The sequence below is a fragment of the Salmo trutta genome, chromosome 7, assembly GCF_901001165.1.
Source record: "Salmo trutta chromosome 7, fSalTru1.1, whole genome shotgun sequence".
Classification (NCBI taxonomy): Eukaryota; Metazoa; Chordata; class Actinopteri; order Salmoniformes; family Salmonidae; genus Salmo; species Salmo trutta.
The window spans coordinates 9,932,565-9,949,459 of NC_042963.1; the positions used below are offsets into that span (position 1 = coordinate 9,932,565).

Sequence of the window (16,895 nt, forward strand, 5' to 3'; positions counted from 1 at the left end):
GTGAATCCTTACAACAGACATGAACTAGCCAACAATATCATACCAATGCCATCTACACTACTACAGCCAAATGATCATACATTAGCTATCTAGGCATCTCGCCACCTTGGAAAGAACTGTTTGGCACAATGACAACTGGCAGTGGATTGTATTTCCTCTACATATCTAGCTAGTCATAGTAGACAGTAGTAGCTCGAATAGTTTCGACTCATATCTGGGTGTTATCACGTCCTAAAATACACGTCCTCCGTCCAGCATAGCAAACTCCTTGCTAGATTTCACATACATCCGCGAAGAGATGGTTAGCTAGTCTGATAAGGTTTGCTATCTCTTGGCCAATAACTTGGGTCGTGGCCGAGTCCTTGTGAATCACCTTGTAATGTCATCACTGATGTCGACTATGAAAGCATATAGCTAGCGGATCGATTAACCGTAGCTAGCTAACGTTACTTGTAAACAGCGTAACCCAACGAAATCGACAAGACGAGAACATCAACTGCCTGTAAGCTAGCTAGTTCCAAGGTGAGACATCGCATTTGCTGCAAACTAGTAGCTCGCTAAACGTATCGATTAACTGTAGCTACAGATCAGTAACTCAAATTGGCTCATTGTCTCCGTATTTAAATACCCTGCACACAAAAACAAAACACGGAAGATGGTGAGCTATTTTGATGATAGCTCCTAGCAAGCTAGCGAACAGCTTTGTTGTCGGCATAAGGACAAGATAATTGTCACATTTTCTCGTAAACGTAGATGGATATGTGTACTATTTAAGAAATGTATTCAACAATACTATATTACTTGACATTGGTGGTAACGTATTTTATTAATTTTAGCATAATTACCTTTTTTAGCTGTGGTCCGCTGGTACAACTAGCTAGTTAACTTTCATTTCCGCCTGCCTCAATGACGGGGTCACGTGATTCGCATTAATGGCCAGCGCATTGAATTGTGGTTCACAACATGCAAACACATGTACAGTATCTGACGGCTTTACAGCAGTTAACGCGGTATCCCCACTCGTTTTGATACAAAAATGAGGGATGGGGATGGAGAAATGTAACCACTTTCAAATAAATTCATAGACAGAGCTATGGATGCAAGGACTGACCATCCATGATATCAACATTATAGATTGAACCATGTTTTGATACTAAAGTGTTTTTTTATTGGAGTAAAACAAGCTTATATTTTCGGTCCTGATGGGGTACTACAGTTGAACTATGCTTATGAGGCATTTACAAGTGATATTCTTCAAGAATCAATGGGTACATATCATTAATTTATAAGTTCAAAAATGTATATAGCAACTGCTGATTGCTCCTTCAATAAACCAAAGATAACAAAGCTTCAAATGCTGTTTATTTAAAACCACATTTCCCCATACTGAGTAAAAACAATTCAATTGGAAGCTACATATTTCAAACAGTGCTTAAATTCAACATGTTGTGGTTTACCAATAGTTTTCACCCAGCAGTTAATGTTGTCTGAAATAAGTTGGCTATAATCCATAAGCTTACATTAAAATTGGGTGAACCAAAACCATATGTTGATATACAGTGAATAAGCAGCCATATCTTTCACGTGTGGTTGAGTCATATCATTACAAGACGTATCCACAGATTGTTCAAATTCAAAAGCATTATGAATAGCTGTGAAGGTGTTGATTTCTTGAGTTTTTCAACAAAAATGGGAACAATTTGTCTGATATGCCAACTGTCCCTACAAATGGTCCATTGCTGGACATAAGTCTTTCAAAGGTATCCGAAAGTGCTATATCCAATTGTGTATAAGACAGTGATCATGACAAACACTCAGCAACGGACAGTCCAGGAGGATGTTGGCCATGGTGACTCATGTAGTGGTCATGGAAATAGGTCATCACAGCCAGGGGAGGACCCAGTAGAAAGCACAGCCACACCAGCCCATTGCCATAGTTACCCTTGAAATAGTCTCCAAGGTAAACATCTACCAGGAGCTGGGACAGGGAAAGAGAGGGAGGAGTTAACATGCATGTTCACACACACAGCATAAACACATACAGTATATACTTGATGGTATTTCAGTTTCCCTCACCTCAAAGATCATCATGAAGAAGATCCATAGACGACAGCTGTGTAAGGGCAGAGCAATGACATACTGCAAGGCACAAAAAACAAAATGTAAATACATAACCCATTACCATGGATTGTCTCATAGTAGCACATGGGACAGCTTTAAGTAGTTAGCAACTAATCATTATTTCGCACAAGATAACTGAACTGATTGTACTCACCCATCTACACCATAATAATAATAACAATAATAATAACAACAACAACCAGTCCTACTATGACCAGTCCTACCTCGCAAAGGGCAGCTGACATCAGGAAGACCAGCAAATCTGCTTGCTTTTGTGACACCCTCTTTTTCAGTAGTGGTGTATACAAGTGTCTTTATGTAAGAGAAAAAGAGACAGAGATAGAGAGGGATAAAGAGTGATAGAAGTTCGTTTTACACACACAGTCCATACCTCTTCTGAGAGAGAATGGAAAAGTCTATTTAGGTGTCAAGTGTCACTATTACCTGTAGCACCACTTATGAAGAGGAATATTCCAATTCCACCAAAAACATTTCAGTGTTTTAGCATTCCTGCAGATGAAAATATGAATCTATTACACATCTGTTACTCTATTACACATAAACACATATAAGTGGATCATCCAAAATGAATGATTAGGATATAACGGACCACCAATCCCCATAGAAATGGCGGTCTCCAAAGCACAACAGTTCAGCACAGAAGTTCAGGTAGGAGTGAGAAAACAGGAAGGAGAACATCAGCCACAGGAAGTGGTTGGGAGCCTGTAAAGGAAATTGGACCGCTTTATTGACAGCGCTATTGTTTGACACCACCAGAACATACTAATAATGCTCCACTACCCTAAAACACAAACACGCTTACCACAAGCTCCATCAGGTGCTCCACCCTGGTAGTGATGTCCATATTCTAGAGGAAAGGAAAAGTCAAAGAGGAAATAATGTGAGATTAATATATCATTACATTTTTGATGAAAAGGGATATTGCTTTCACTCACAGAGAAGGAGTTTTCTGATCTCTGGAAGATGGGTTCAATCCACTGATAGGAAAACAAAAGGTGCACACGGAATAGAATTACAATGGGTAACATAAAGATAAAGCCATTTCAAATAAATCCTAGATAGATGGATAGACTTGCAAACAGAAGGATAATTTAATACCAAACCTAAAAGTTAAAACATATCACCTGCTGCACAATTCCCACAATAATTTGAGTAAGGACCACCTGAAAGTAGAGGCCCAAAATAAGATGGTGGAAAATCAATGCATATTAACATTTAACACAATAATTACACGGGATAGGTATTGTGTGGGTGAGGTTTTATCTCACCATTTCTATCAGCGTCTTACAAAGAACGTTGATACGGACCCTTGGTGTGAAGGGGAAATCTCGCTGGTAGCATAAAGTGGGCGCCAGGAGAAAGTAGTAAAGGTCTAACAGAGAGAACAGTCAATGTCCTTAACTGTCTATGTGTTCTTAGTCTACAACTAGACAGGCAGAAATTGTGCACAAGCCATTACGCGTGAGAAAGAATGACGTTCTCACCTTTAATAGTTAGGTGTTCTATATGTTTTTTTGTCTCATGTAATACACACTTGTCTGTTCCTGGAAAACAGATACAGATGTTCACCACACCAGAAATCCAAACAGCAGAGTAATTATCTTCAGCCTAAGCAGCAATTACAATTAGTGATAACTGCAGGAAATCAACCAGCGGTAACTGCAGCCACGAAGAAAAAAAAAAACGGTTCCCACTGACATACCTGGAGATGGAACAGACCCCTGACGATACCAATTGTTGGTTTCTTGGTAAGAATAAAGCTTGAGCCCAAGAACAGTGTAGGTCCAGAGTGAGAAATATGCTCCCCCTGATAGGCAGATAGTGAAACAGTTTCACCTCAACTTAAGACTCACCATCTTAAGTTGAGGTGCACATCCACACAAAGCTAAATATGCTCTATTGCAATGGAACCATAACAACCTGGAATATCAGGTACAGGTCAATATCTGTGCATATCATACTTGCGGTATTTACCTGTTGATATTGAAGTATCATATAGAATGATGACAGCAGGAAAAAGTGTTAGTAATCCCAGGTTCCCCAGGTGTAAACAGTGCCCTGCACTGGGGGATAGTGTTCCCTAGAATCAACACACACATATCAACCTTTGCGAGACAGTTCACATAACCTAGCCTCTCTTATTTGAAAAGCCAAGGGTAGAACTGTCTCACCTTATCCAGACACCTCTCAAGTAGCAGAGCAGCAATAGCAAACATATTGGCAGCTGCAAAGGTGTGAGAAGCATGAAGGATGAGTGAGTTTATTACTCAAATTCATTAACAGTACAGTGAGGGAAAAAAGTATTTGATCCCCTGCTGATTTTGTATGTTTGCCCACTGACAAAGAAATGATCAGTCTATAATTTTAATGGTAGGTTTATTTGAACAGTGAGAGACAGAATAACAACAAAAAAATCCAGAAAAACGCATGTCAAAAATGTTATAAAATGATTTGCATTTTAATGAGGGAAATAAGTATTTGACCCCTCTGCAAAACATGACTTAGCACTTGGTGGCAAAACCCTTGTTGGCAATCACAGAGGTCAGATGTTTCTTGTAGTTGGCCAGCAGGTTTGCACACATCTCAGGAGGGATTTTGTCCCACTCCTCTTTGCAGATCTTCTCCAAGTCATTAAGGTTTCAAGGCTGACGTTTGGCAACTCGAACCTTCAGCTCCCTCCACAGATTTTCTATGGGATTAAGGTCTGGAGACTGGCTAGGCCACTCCAGGACCTTAATGTGCTTCTTCTTGAGCCACTCCTTTGTTGCCTTGGCCGTGTGTTTTGGGTCATTGTCATGCTGGAATACCCATCCACGACCCATTTTCAATGCCCTGGCTGAGGGAAGGATGTTCTCACCCAAGATTTGACGGTACATGGCCCTGTCCATCGTCCCTTTGATGCGGTGAAGTTGTCCTGTGCCCTTCGCAGAAAAACACCCCCAAAGCATAATGTTTCCGCCTCCATGTTTGACAGTGGCGATGGTGTTCTTGGGGTCATAGGCAGCATTCCTCCTCCTCCAAACACGGCAAGTTGAGTTGATGCCAAAGAGCTCCATTTTGGTCTCATCTGACCACAACACTTTCACCCAACACTTCCATTTGCGAATAATCGCACCAAATGTTGTCACCTTCTCACCAAGCTGCTTGGCGATGGTCTTGTAGCCCATTCCAGCCTTGTGTAGGTCTACAATCTTGTCCCTGACATCCTTGGAGAGCTCTTTGGTCTTGGCCATGGTGGAGAGTTTGGAATCTGATTAATTGATTGCTTCTGTGGACAGGTGTCTTTTATACAGGTAACAAGCTGAGATTAGGAGCACTCCCTTTAAGAGTGTGCTCCTAATCTCAGCTCGTTACCTGTATAAAAGACACCTGGGAGCCAGAAATCTTTCTGATTGAGAGGAGGTCAAATACTTATTTCCCTCATTAAAATGCAAATCAATTTATAACATTTTTGACATGCGTTTTTCTGGATTCTTTTGTTGTTATCCTGTCTCTCACTGTTCAAATAAATCTACCATTAAAATGATAGACTGATCATTTCTTTGTCAGTGTGCAAACGTACAAAATCAGCAGGGGATCAAATACTTTTTTCCCCTCACTGTATATTCCTTGTGCAGTTGGTTAAGCTGACAATAGTGCAGTGGTGACAAAGCCTCACCCAGTATCAGGTTGACAGACGGCCAGTTATAATTGTCCTCCATAAGGTGCTCCAAGACTTTCCTCAAGTCAATCAAGAAGCCATGTCTGTTCAGAAGAGGGTATGTCAGAGAAAAAAGAAAACACATTAGTTGCTGATCGAGTGTGTGTCTGTGTGTGTACTCACTGTATAAAGTTATCCAGGAACAGGTGAGCATGGGTCAAGATCTGCAAAAACAACAACACACAAAATACAACAATATTGGTCTCTTCTCTTTCCCTGCATAGCTTATAGAACTTGATCACATTTAGTATCCAGAGAGAATGACTCACCAGAAGGATAATGATCCAGTTGAGAATCCCTCTATAGTTTGTGAAGCGGCTGTCAGAGCTCAGTAAGGAATCCTGGACACTGTGACAGCTGTAGTGACAAAACGACGTCAACATATTCAGTCAATAACAATTAAATCATGGGAATATCTGGAGATTTAGAGATATAGGTTTAATATTAATGTGTACCAGAACATGTCCATGTCTGGATGTGGTTCAGTGGGAGGATCAGAGCTGGAATTGCCATAGTACTGACATTTCTCTTCGACATCAAGTGAAGAAGAGGAGCAGGAACAGGCTTCAGGTTCTGCTGCAGACATCTCAGCCTCTGTGTTGATGGTGTGTCATCAGTACATCAGACAAAGTTGAAAAGGCACATCAAGATATCCACATCAATTTCTCTATCTGAAATAAAAAGCAGAGATTGTCTTGTTGCAACTTGCAAGCATTGCTATTATCTTCATAAATGTAAAAATGACAAAAGTAGTAAAAAAACAAATGTACATTAATTTTACTGTCAAGGCAGGGAAGCAATTTGCATAGTGAATTATTAGGCTTTTAGATAAATTGCACATGAGCCACCCCCACCTTGTAGATTACGAGGCAGCGTTCAACGAACGCAATATCGTTGCTGTTTTTATGACTGATATCATGCAATAATAGTCGGTTCTGACCTGACATCAATTGCCTCGAATTGATGATCTTTCTGCAAAGAAATGTGGAAAACATATTGGCAATCATTTGAACATGAATATCTTCTCATCTCAAGTATCCATTTTTCTGCATGTTCACGATCCACGCACCATTCCGTTACCGTGCAAGTCATCATGATGCAGATGGTACAGTTTGTCGGGACCAATGATTTATATTTACACTAGATGCCCTATAGGGGGCGCTGTGTTAAAGCCAGCGTGCCTCCATCTGAAGTCCTCCCTCCACCGTTGAAAAAAATATTTTGGAAGCTATAGAAATGCATTTATTCTATTACAGACACCTTAATGTATATTTTTTTAATATTATGTGAGCTAAACATTCAAAAAATTAAATAACACAAAACTTAAAGTATATATATTTTTAGATCACTAATGTTTCGGTCTCCCATACAACAATTAAAAAATACTTTAATACATGTAATTTTGTCCTTGAAACATTTAAAGGTAGACTCAGCGAAATTACATTGCCACCAGCAGCACCGCAGATATTGAAATAAGCAAGATGCAAGACTTCACTCTCACACAGTCACAGCGCATGCGCACGGGTTTGCTTCAGGCTGACCAAATAGCATAGACGTTGAGCCTTGCGTTTCAACACTCTTAGTTGTTGCAGAAATTGACCCACTATGATGTTTACTCTCTGCGTGTACGTCATATCGCTGAGTCTGCGTTTAATCTGCTGAGGGAAGGACGGCACATAATAATGTCCAGAATGGAGTAAATGGAATGGTATCAAACAAATGTTTTGGTTTTTTTCTCATGTGTTTGATACCATTCCATTCACTCCATTCCAGCCATTATTACGAGCTGTCTTCCTCTCAGCAGCCTCCGCTGACTGAAATACTGTAGAATTCTCCATTGATTCCTATGAAGGACTGCTCCTACTGGGGAGTGCCAATATGGCCGAAATGTGGCTTCAAGCCTCTCAATGGCCAATACATAGGGGTGAGTCAACACGGTCGGGACTGATGGTCTGTTCACGTTTATACCTTTGTGGCTAGATGTAGTAGCCCTACAGCGCAATCTAGTGGTCATGTCAGGCACAATAGTTGTTGTCAACTAGTATTGTAGTAGTATTGTAGCTAAGCCAGGACACCTACAAAAGGAAGGCCAAGATCATCAGAGACCTCAGCCACCAGAGCCTGTTCTCCCCGCTTAAAATCAAATCAAATTGTATTTGTCACATGCGCCAAATACAACAGGTGTAGACCTTACCGTGAAATGCTTAGTTACAAGATCTTAACCAACAGTTCAGTTTTAAGAAAAATAGAGTTAAGAAAATATTTACTAAATTAACAATGGTAAAAAAGTAACAATAAAAGAACCATAACGAGGCTATATAAAGGGGGGTACCGGTACCGAGTCTATGTGCAGAGGTACAGGTAGGTTGAGGTAGTTGAGGTAATATGTACATGTAGGTAGGGGTAAAGTGACTATGCATAGATAATAAACAGCGAGTAGCAGCAGTGTAAAAAAAAGGTGGGGGGGGGGGGGGTCAATGCAAAAAGTCCAGGTAGCCATTTGATTAACTGTTCAGCAGTCTTATGGCTTGGGGGTAGAATCTGTTAAGGAGCCTTTTGGACCTAGACTTGGTACTCCGGTACCGCTGGCATGCGGTAGCAGAGAGAACAGTCTATGACTTGGGTGACTGGAGTCTTTGACAATTTTTTGGGCCTTCCTCTGACAGGCCTAGTATAGAGGTCCTGGATGGCAGGAAGCTTGGTCCCAGTGATGAACTGGGCCGTACGCACTACTCTCTGTAGCACCTTACAGTCGGATGCAGAGCAGTTGCCATACCAGGCAGGGATGCAACTGGTCAGGATGCTCTCGATAGTGCAGCTGTATATCTTTTAAAGGATCTGGGGACCCAAGCCAAATCATTGCAGTCTCCTGAGGGGGATAGGCGTTGTCGTGCTCTCTTCACAACTGTCTTGATGTGGACACCAAGGAACTTGAAGCTCTCGACCCGCTCCACTACAGCCTTGTCGATGTGAATGGGGTCGTGTTTGGCTCTCCTTTTCCTGTAGTCCACGATCAGCTCCTTTGTCTTGCTCACATTGAGGGAGATGTTGTTGTCCTGGCACCACACGGCCAGGTCTCTGACCTTCTCCCTATAGTCTCATAATTTACGGTGATCAGGCCTACCACCGTTTTGTCGTAAGCAAACTTAATGATGGTGTTTGTGTCACGCTTAGCCACGCAGTCATGGGTGAACAGGGAGTACAGGATGGGACTAAGCACGCACCCCTGAGGGGCGCCCGTGTTGAGTACCAGCATGGCAGATGTGTTGTTGCCTACCCTTACCACCTGGGGGTGGCCCGTCACAAAGTCCAGGATCCAGTTGCAGAGGGAGGTATTTAGTCCCAGGGTCCTTAGCTTACTGAGGACCTTTGTGGGCACTATGGTGATGAACGTTGTGCTGTAGTCAATGAACAGCATTCTCACATAGGTGTTCCTTTTGTCCAGGTGGGAAAGGGCATTGCAGAGTACAATTCAGATTGCGTTATCTGTGGGGCAGTATACGAATTGGAGTGGGTCTAGGGTTTCCGGGATGATGGTGTTCCATCACTCAGACATTTGCACTACAGGAGCATCGTGGCTAAAACTCAGTGGTGGAAAAAGTACAACATTTTCATAGTAAAAGTTAAGATACCTTAAAAGATAATGACTCAAGTAAAAGTCACCCAGTAAAATACTTGAGTAAAAGTCTATAAGTATTTGGTTTTAAATGTACTTAAGTATCTAAAGTAAAAGTATAAATAATTAAAAAATCCTTATATTAAGCAAACCAACGACACGATTTTCTTGTTTTATTCCTTTACGAATAGCCAGGGGCACAGTTCAACACTCAGACATAATTTACAAATGAAGCATTTGTGTTTAGTGAGTCTGCCAGATAAGAGGCAGTAGGGATGACCAGGGATTTTCCTGTCCTGCTAAGCATTCAAAATGTAACCAGTACTTTTGGGTGTCAGGGAAAATGTAAGTAAAAAGCACATTTTCTTTAGGAATGTAGTGGAGTGAAAGTTAAAGTTATCAAAAATATTAATAGTAAAGTATATATTATATCAATTGATAGGTAGAGGCTTCAGCGTTCTATCAGTGGAGACTGGTGGGGGTAGCTATTGGAGGACGGGCTCATTGTAATGACTGGAATGGAACAGAGTCAAACATGTGGTTTCCACATTTGGTGTTTGATACCGTTCCATTAACCCATTCCAGCCATTCCAATGAGCCAATCCTCCAATAGCTCCTCCCACCAGCCACCACTTCCTCATATGTATGGTGGGTGGTTGGTAGGAGTGTAACACAAAGGTTGCGTGTTAACCACATCATGGATAACTTTTGCTTTTTAGCAAGTACTTAGTAAGTATTGCAAACTAGCAAAAAAGTAGTATGTTAGCTAACCCTTTCCTTAACATAACCCAACTCCTAACCTTAAACCCTAGCCTAGCTAACGTTAGCCACAAGAAATTAAAATTCGCAACATCATACGAAAAGGATGAACATTATTAATACATACCATATGAATTGTAACATACTAAATGCAGTCTCTCCGATTTACATACAGAATAATATGAAATGTTCTGAGACCACGTTGCAAGAGAAGGTATATAGGGCTTGTTGCATATAGAATATATCCTTTGTAGAATTTAGCCCCAAGTCACATCAGTGACTGCTCACCAATGCTCTCATTCATTACCTTATTTATATTCAAAGGCAAGCACAATCAATCTGGATGAAAACTGGGGTTTATTCTTTCGGTAGACAAAATAAACAACAATTCAAAACATATTCCCACAAACAACTTCAACAAAAGGACAAATATTAACATAGAGAACGAAGAGAAAGGACAAAATGTGGTGGACGATAAAAAAAACTGCTGATTTCAGTTGGCGAGCTCTTGAATTAACTTTTTTCCTGCCTACATCAGGTTTGTCGTCATCAAAAAAGTTTACGATTTGCAACTGGGTCTGCTCTCCAAGTCTCAATGGTGTAGGACTGGCTAAAACTGCAGGTCTCAGTTGATAGTGAGGACGTCACTCTGGATTTCGTGGCTCAGCTGGGTCTGTAAGTCACTCAGTTTCTTTTTCAGCACTGCCAGAGCAGACATGACGATGGTCTCTGGTCGCAGTGAGCCACACGTCTCCACGTTGTAATAGAACCTGCAAAAGTTTGAGACAACAGAAATGAACCGTGACGTCTCTGCCATCTTTCTCGATCATTATTCACCAGCTTTGTCATCACATACTGCTGTAACAATCAAAACCTCTATCACATACAGGTATTGTCATCATAGGAATGGACCGTGGACACGGATGATTAGGGACGGGTATTTGGATTGATTTCACCACCATTCAAATCATATATTTTTTCAGATATCTGCGCTCTGTTTCAGCAGAAGCGTGGGGCGAGAGAGGAGCAGGGGCCGGTGTGTGTGACAGTCTGTTGGGCACGGAGGGAGAGAAAGTAGCCAAACCGACTCCCGCTAGTTACACAAACTTATTGTTGCCATAGGTTATCTATCAAACCAGCTGGTAGTGCATGTTTTGACCGCATCAAATCTTTGTACCTAAAGAAGCTAGCCAGCTACAGTAGCCATCTAAAGTAGCATGACTAATTGAGGACATTTTGCTGTGCTTCCCGTACTGGTCAACAACAACTCCGTTCATATGAAACGGCCTACCTGTTGGTTGAGCATTGTAGCCGCCTACTTCTCATTTAGCATTGATTATTAATCTCTCACTTCGCTTGTTACACATGGAGACTGACTGTAGCGATGCTTTGATTGACCGAAATGTGTGTAGGCTAGATGTGACTTTTTCTATGGGGCGCAACATGTGTTGAATGTAATGGTCTATCCTTGTAGGCTATGTAGCAATGTCACATACAGTGCCTTCGGAAAGTATTCAGACCCCTTGACTTTTTCCACGTTGTTACATTACAGCCTTATTCTAAAATTGATTAAAAATGTTTCCCCCCTCAATTTACACACAATACCCCATAATGACAAAACAAAAACAGGTTTTTAGAAATGTTAGCCAATTTAGAATTTAAAAAAAAAACTGAAATATACATTTACATACCGGTAAGTATTCAGACCCTTTACTTAGTACTTTGTTGAAGCACCGATTGGCAGCGACTACCGCAATGATTCTCCTTGGGTATGACACTACAAACTTCGTACACCTGTATTTGGGGACTTTCTTCCATTCTTCTCTGCAGACCCTCAAGCTCTGTCAGGTTGGATGGGGAGTGTTGCTGCATAGCTATTTTCAGGTCTCTCTAGAGATGTTCGATCAGGTTCAAGTCCGGGCTCTGGCTGGGCCACTCAAGGACATTCAGACACTTGTCCCGAAGCCACTCCTGCGTTGTCTTGGCTGTGTGCTTAGGGTTGTTGTCCCGTTGGAAGGTGAACCTTCGCCCCCAGTCTGAGGACCTGAGCACTCTGGAGCAGTTCATCATGGATCTCTCTGTACTTTGCTCTGTTCATCTTTGCCTTGATCCTGACTAGTCTCCCAGTCCCTGCCGCTGAAAAACATCCCCCGAGCATGATGTTGCCACCACCATGCTTCACCGTCGGGATGGTGCCAGGTTTCATCCAGACGTGACCCTTGGCATTCAGGTCAAAGAGTTCAATCTTGGTTTCATCAGAACAGAGAATCTGGTTTCTCATGGTCAGAGTCTTTAGGTGACTTTTGGCAAACTCCAAATGGGATGTCATGTGCCTTTTACTGAGGAGTGGTTTCTGTCTGGCCACTCTACCATAAAGGCCTGATTGGTAGAGTGCTGCAGAGATGGTTGTGCTTCTGGAAGGTTCTCTTATCTCTACAGAGGAACTCTAGAGCTCTGTCAGAGTGACCATTGGGTTCTTGGTCACCTCCCTGACCAAGGCCCTTCTCCCGATTGCTCAGTTAGGCCAGGCGACCAGCTCTAGGAAGGGTCTTGGTGATACCAAACTTTCCATTTAAGAATGACGGAGGCCACTGTATTCTTGGGGACCTTCAATGCCGCAGAAATGTTTTGGTACCCTTCCCCAGATCTCTGCATTGACACAATGCGGTCTCAGAGCTCTACAAACAATTCTTTCAACCTCATGGCTTGGTTTTGCGCTGACATGCACTGTCAACTGTGGGACCTTACATAGACAGGTGTGTGCCTTCCCAAATCATGTCCAATCAGTTGAATTTATCACATAAATTAGCAAAATTATCTAAAAACCTGTTTCCGCTTTGACATTATGGGGTATTGTGTGTAGATTGCTCCGGAATAATTTTTTTAAAATCCATTTTAGAATAAGGCTGTAACATAACAAAATGTGGAGAAAGTCAAGAGGTCTGAATACTTTACAAAGGCACTGTATATAATTTCATTCCATTTTAGAAAAAGCCTTTTTACTGTTAAAATAGGCCTATATTTGTTCTCCTCAAAAATGAATAGTCTCCCAAGTAATCGAATACCAACGTCTGTTTGAATATTTTAACAACCGTGCCCATTCCTGCTGATGATGCATACCCTAAATGTAATTTACCTCTCAGGTTTGCCATTGGGGTCAAATGGGGCTTGCACCTCATCCTCCTCAATCTCTGAGTATTCACTTTTTGGCCTGAGACAGAGAATAGCAGGGTCAATTCTAATGGATAAACAATAAGTGACACTCTCCCTCAAAGAATACTTTGTCTTTCCCTTAATAAAGAAAATTACAATATAACACACCATTCCTCTGGCCGTGGGTACACAGTGTGCCTCAGTGCATTGTCTGGGTCATACTCAAAGGATACGCCGGCTGTGGGGTTCCACTTGGCATGTTCCTTGCCAAAGCCCTTCTTGGCATAAGCTCTGAGACGCAGCTCCTGACCCTTTCGAAGCTTCACCAGCAAAATGTCTGACAAGACGAAGGAGGCAGAGTTGAGAGAGAGAGAGAAACAGAGGTAATGTGTGTAAGACACCAAATATTTACAATAAAATGCTGTAATAGAAGAGCATGGGGAAGAGCAGCTCACCATCCTGTTCAACATAGTCATTGGGATCATTGTCTCGACTCTTGGAGGTCACCTGAAGATCAGATAATATAGAAGTCAATTCAGTTCTGAAGAAAATCGTAAGGGGAGGGAAGTCTATGGTTGGATGGAAGCTCACAGGGATGACTCGAGGGTGGTTGGACAGCAGGTCTCGTGAGGTCACATGCCGGGTCTGGTCCTCTGTGCAGCGAACGTCCAGCGTCAGTTCAACAGAGCATTCTGGGCAGAAATCGTCACATGTACAGTCCTGCGGTAAAGGGGAAGAGAAGGGCAAAGCATTAGGGGTTTCATCATCAAGTAAGCATGGCTGGCAATGTTACTTTCAGCCATCTTCATCAGGTGTTCAAAAGCTTACTCTGGAGTACTGCATCTTGTCCACAACATCATCACTGGTGAGGGGGATAAGACCTGAAAATGTGATCATAGTTATCAGTGCAATATTGGAACACAGGAGGCACCAGAAGGGACAAAAACAAAGTTGTACAATTCACTACATACCCACTCTGTGAGCAATGAACTCATCGTGGATCACAGAAGAATTTGCATCAATTTGAATCCAATCAATAGCTGAAACGAGACATGAGATTAACACTTACACCAACCATTGTGGCAAGGACATGGATCTTACAAACCACTACACATTCATAATAATATTAATAAGAACAAGCACACGCGATAGAGTATCTTACCTATTGTTGCAACCTCTGACATAAAGACACGTCGGATGGAATTTGCAACCCTGTATAAACAGACAACACGTGAAAGAACACATTAACATTGTAACTTCAGCCAATAGCAATCTCATGTCAAATTTAAGCTTATAATCTAGCTAGCCCTCCGGGGTGATGAGCGTGCACTATGACCCTGCACTAGTCTCAAATCCCAGACATGCACTGTATATACAGAGGTATGTGGACACCCCTTAAAATGTGTAGATTCTGCTATTTCAGCCACACCCGTTGCTGACAGGTGTATAAAATCGAGCATACAGCCATGCAATCTCCATAGACAAACATTGCCAGGAGAACAGCCTTACTGAAGAGCTCAGTCACTTTCAACGTGGCACCATCAAAGAATCCAACAAGTCAGTTCGTCAAATTTCTGCCCTGCTAGAGCTTCCCCAGTCAACTGGAAGTGCTGTTATTGTGAAGTGGAAACGTCTAGGAGCAACAACGGTTCAGCCGCAAAGTGGTAGGCCACACAAGCTCACAAGATATTTGATTTGACAACGGGACAGCCGAGAGCTGAAGTGCGTAAAGATTGTCTGTCCTCGGTTGCAACACTCACTATGAGTTCCAAACTGCCTCTGGAAGCAACGTCAGCACAAGAACTGTTCGTCGGGAGCTTCATGAAATGGGTTTCCATAGCCGAGCAGCCACACAGAAGCCTAAGATCACCATGCGCAATGCCAAGCGTCGGCTGGAGTGGTGTAAAGCTCGCCGCCATTGGACTCTGGACCAGTGGAAACACGTTCTCTGGAGTGATATATCACGCTTCGCCATCTGGCAGTCAGACAGAAGAATCTGGGTTTGGCAGATGCCAGGAGAACGCTACCTGCCCGAATGCATAGTGCCAACTGTAAAGTTTGGTGGAGGCGGTATAATGGCCTGGGGCTGTTTAACATGGTTCGGGCTAGGCCCCTTAGTTCCAGCAAATTGAAATGTTAACGCTACAATATACAATGACATTCTAGACAATTCTGTGCTTCAATTTTGTGGCAACAGCTTGGGGGAAAGCCTTTTCCTGTTTCTGCATGACAATTCCCCTGTGGACAAAGCGATGTCCATACAGAAAGTTTGTCGGGCACAAAGTGATGTCCATACAGATAGCTTGTCGAGATTGGTGTGATAGAACTTGACTGGCCTGCGCAGAGCCCTGACCTCAAGCCAATCGGGATGAATTGGAATACCGGCTGTGAGCCAGGCATAATTGCCAAACATCAGTGCCTGACCTCACTAATGCTATTGTGGCTGAAAGTCCCCGCAGCAATGTTCCAACATGTAGTGCAAAGCCTTTCCAGAAGAGTGGGGGCTGTTATAGCAACAAAAGGAGGACCAACTCCATATTAATATCCATGATTTTGGAATGAGATGTTCGACGAGTAGGTGTCCGCATCCTTTTGGTAATTCAGTGTATGTTGGAACACACATTGGTTACATCGTGGGAGGCAACCCGTCTCTCGGCTGCTCACTCCCAGCAAGCCAACTAGTGACCTAACGCGTTAGTTAGATAAAACTTTACACATGATTTGGACTAACATCCCATTGCTGCGTCATCATTGACGTGCATACATTAATATTAAAACATGGACATATGTCATGCTGTAGTTATTTCAATTAAGTATCTGCAGGCGCCAGCTACTCATTGCATTGGCTACGCTCTCACAAGCTACGTACCGAGCTCGTTCGCTAGCAAGCTAACGTTTGGATAATTCATTTAAATGGTTACTCACGACAGATCGGTGTTCTCTATGACAAATTTAACATTCTCATCCGTCAATTCTGTGATTTTCACGATTGGCTGGTTGGCATACGGCATCGTTAACGTATGAGAAAAGCACAGATAGAAGTTCTGTATCGATCCGTCTCAAAAACAACACCAACCCCGCGCACGCAGCCAAGGCCTCAATCCACGACTACTCCTCCTCCTCTTCATTGGCCAAAATAAAATAAAGTCTGTGATTGGTTACCAAGTCCTAGTGGGCGTGTTTAACATCCGGGTCACACCTTTCCCCCGTGACGTCGAGAAAGATGCTTCAAAATAAAAAAGTGTAGTGCGCCTAGGTAAAATACTTATGCCGCGTTCCAGACAACTAAGAACTCGTGAAAAAAAACGAACTCTGACTTGAAAAAATCAACTTGAACATTCATCCAACTCGGAATTCCAAGTTGGAAACTGGCACCTTTCCAGAACTCCCGACTTTCTGAACTGAAGATCGCTGCTGTCATGACCTCTTTTTTTCTTGAGTTCCCAGTTGTCTTGAAAGCACCAACAGCATAGGTAAAATCCATGCAGTGTTGTTCATTCATCCCAAGGACCCCCTCATCCTAAA

The 16,895-nt window shown here is 42.4% G+C and overlaps 3 protein-coding genes across 10 annotated transcripts in view; all 3 read right to left on the reverse strand.

Annotated features, from left to right (window-relative positions):
* Nucleotides 1–923, reverse strand: part of LOC115196889 (NEDD4-like E3 ubiquitin-protein ligase WWP2) — a 43,072-nt gene extending 42,149 nt beyond the window's left edge. For all 3 annotated transcript variants that reach the window (XM_029757875.1, XM_029757876.1, XM_029757874.1), the window contains exon 1: nucleotides 846–923. The gene's annotated coding sequence lies outside the window, so the exon portion shown is untranslated. The remainder of the gene's footprint in view (nucleotides 1–845) is intronic.
* Nucleotides 924–1,344: 421 nt separating this feature from the next.
* Nucleotides 1,345–6,960, reverse strand: LOC115196890 (diacylglycerol O-acyltransferase 1). 6 transcript variants are annotated; one of them, XM_029757880.1, is made up of 19 exons: nucleotides 6,912–6,960; nucleotides 6,783–6,814; nucleotides 6,298–6,513; nucleotides 6,112–6,199; nucleotides 5,966–6,006; nucleotides 5,801–5,886; nucleotides 4,314–4,366; nucleotides 4,117–4,222; nucleotides 3,845–3,949; nucleotides 3,627–3,686; nucleotides 3,411–3,514; nucleotides 3,267–3,305; nucleotides 3,078–3,119; nucleotides 2,945–2,989; nucleotides 2,732–2,844; nucleotides 2,566–2,631; nucleotides 2,346–2,433; nucleotides 2,077–2,139; nucleotides 1,345–1,978 (listed from the first exon to the last, which is right to left on the reverse strand). In XM_029757880.1, exons 3-19 carry the CDS (start codon nucleotides 6,426–6,428, stop codon nucleotides 1,802–1,804), a joined length of 1,407 nt encoding a protein of 468 aa, XP_029613740.1. In that variant the 5' UTR covers nucleotides 6,429–6,513; nucleotides 6,783–6,814; nucleotides 6,912–6,960; the 3' UTR covers nucleotides 1,345–1,801. The 6 variants fall into 6 exon arrangements, with proteins under 6 accessions (XP_029613740.1, XP_029613738.1, XP_029613737.1 ...); XM_029757878.1 differs by having other exon boundaries at nucleotides 6,298–6,436; nucleotides 6,912–6,924; XM_029757877.1 differs by having other exon boundaries at nucleotides 6,298–6,436; nucleotides 6,783–6,954.
* A 3,595-nt stretch (nucleotides 6,961–10,555) lies between these two features.
* LOC115196894 (DNA-directed RNA polymerase II subunit RPB3) lies at nucleotides 10,556–16,521 on the reverse strand. The gene is made up of 9 exons (XM_029757886.1): nucleotides 16,296–16,521; nucleotides 14,533–14,582; nucleotides 14,342–14,410; nucleotides 14,199–14,251; nucleotides 13,962–14,090; nucleotides 13,826–13,877; nucleotides 13,539–13,707; nucleotides 13,354–13,428; nucleotides 10,556–10,987 (listed from the first exon to the last, which is right to left on the reverse strand). Exons 1-9 carry the CDS (start codon nucleotides 16,379–16,381, stop codon nucleotides 10,843–10,845), a joined length of 828 nt encoding a protein of 275 aa, XP_029613746.1. The 5' UTR covers nucleotides 16,382–16,521; the 3' UTR covers nucleotides 10,556–10,842.
* Between the last annotated feature and the right edge of the window lie 374 nt (nucleotides 16,522–16,895).

Bases quoted from the DNA above. Each gene is read 5' to 3' on its own strand.
- LOC115196890 (XM_029757877.1), bottom strand. From the start codon at position 6,849: ATGATTGCCAATATGTTTTCCACATTTCTTTGCAGAAAGATCATCAAT. The intron at 3,306-3,410 runs GTGAGATAAAAC...CTCTACTTTCAG, and splicing joins GTAAGACGCTGATAGAAATG to GTGGTCCTTACTCAAATTAT. The intron at 2,434-2,565 runs GTAATAGTGACA...TCTTACATAAAG, and splicing joins CTTCATAAGTGGTGCTACAG to ACACTTGTATACACCACTAC.
- LOC115196894 (XM_029757886.1), bottom strand. From the start codon at position 16,381: ATGCCGTATGCCAACCAGCCAATCGTGAAAATCACAGAATTGACGGAT. The intron at 14,583-16,295 runs GTGAGTAACCAT...CTGTTTATACAG, and splicing joins ATAGAGAACACCGATCTGTC to GGTTGCAAATTCCATCCGAC. The intron at 14,091-14,198 runs GTAAGCTTTTGA...CCTTTACCGCAG, and splicing joins ACAAGATGCAGTACTCCAGA to GACTGTACATGTGACGATTT.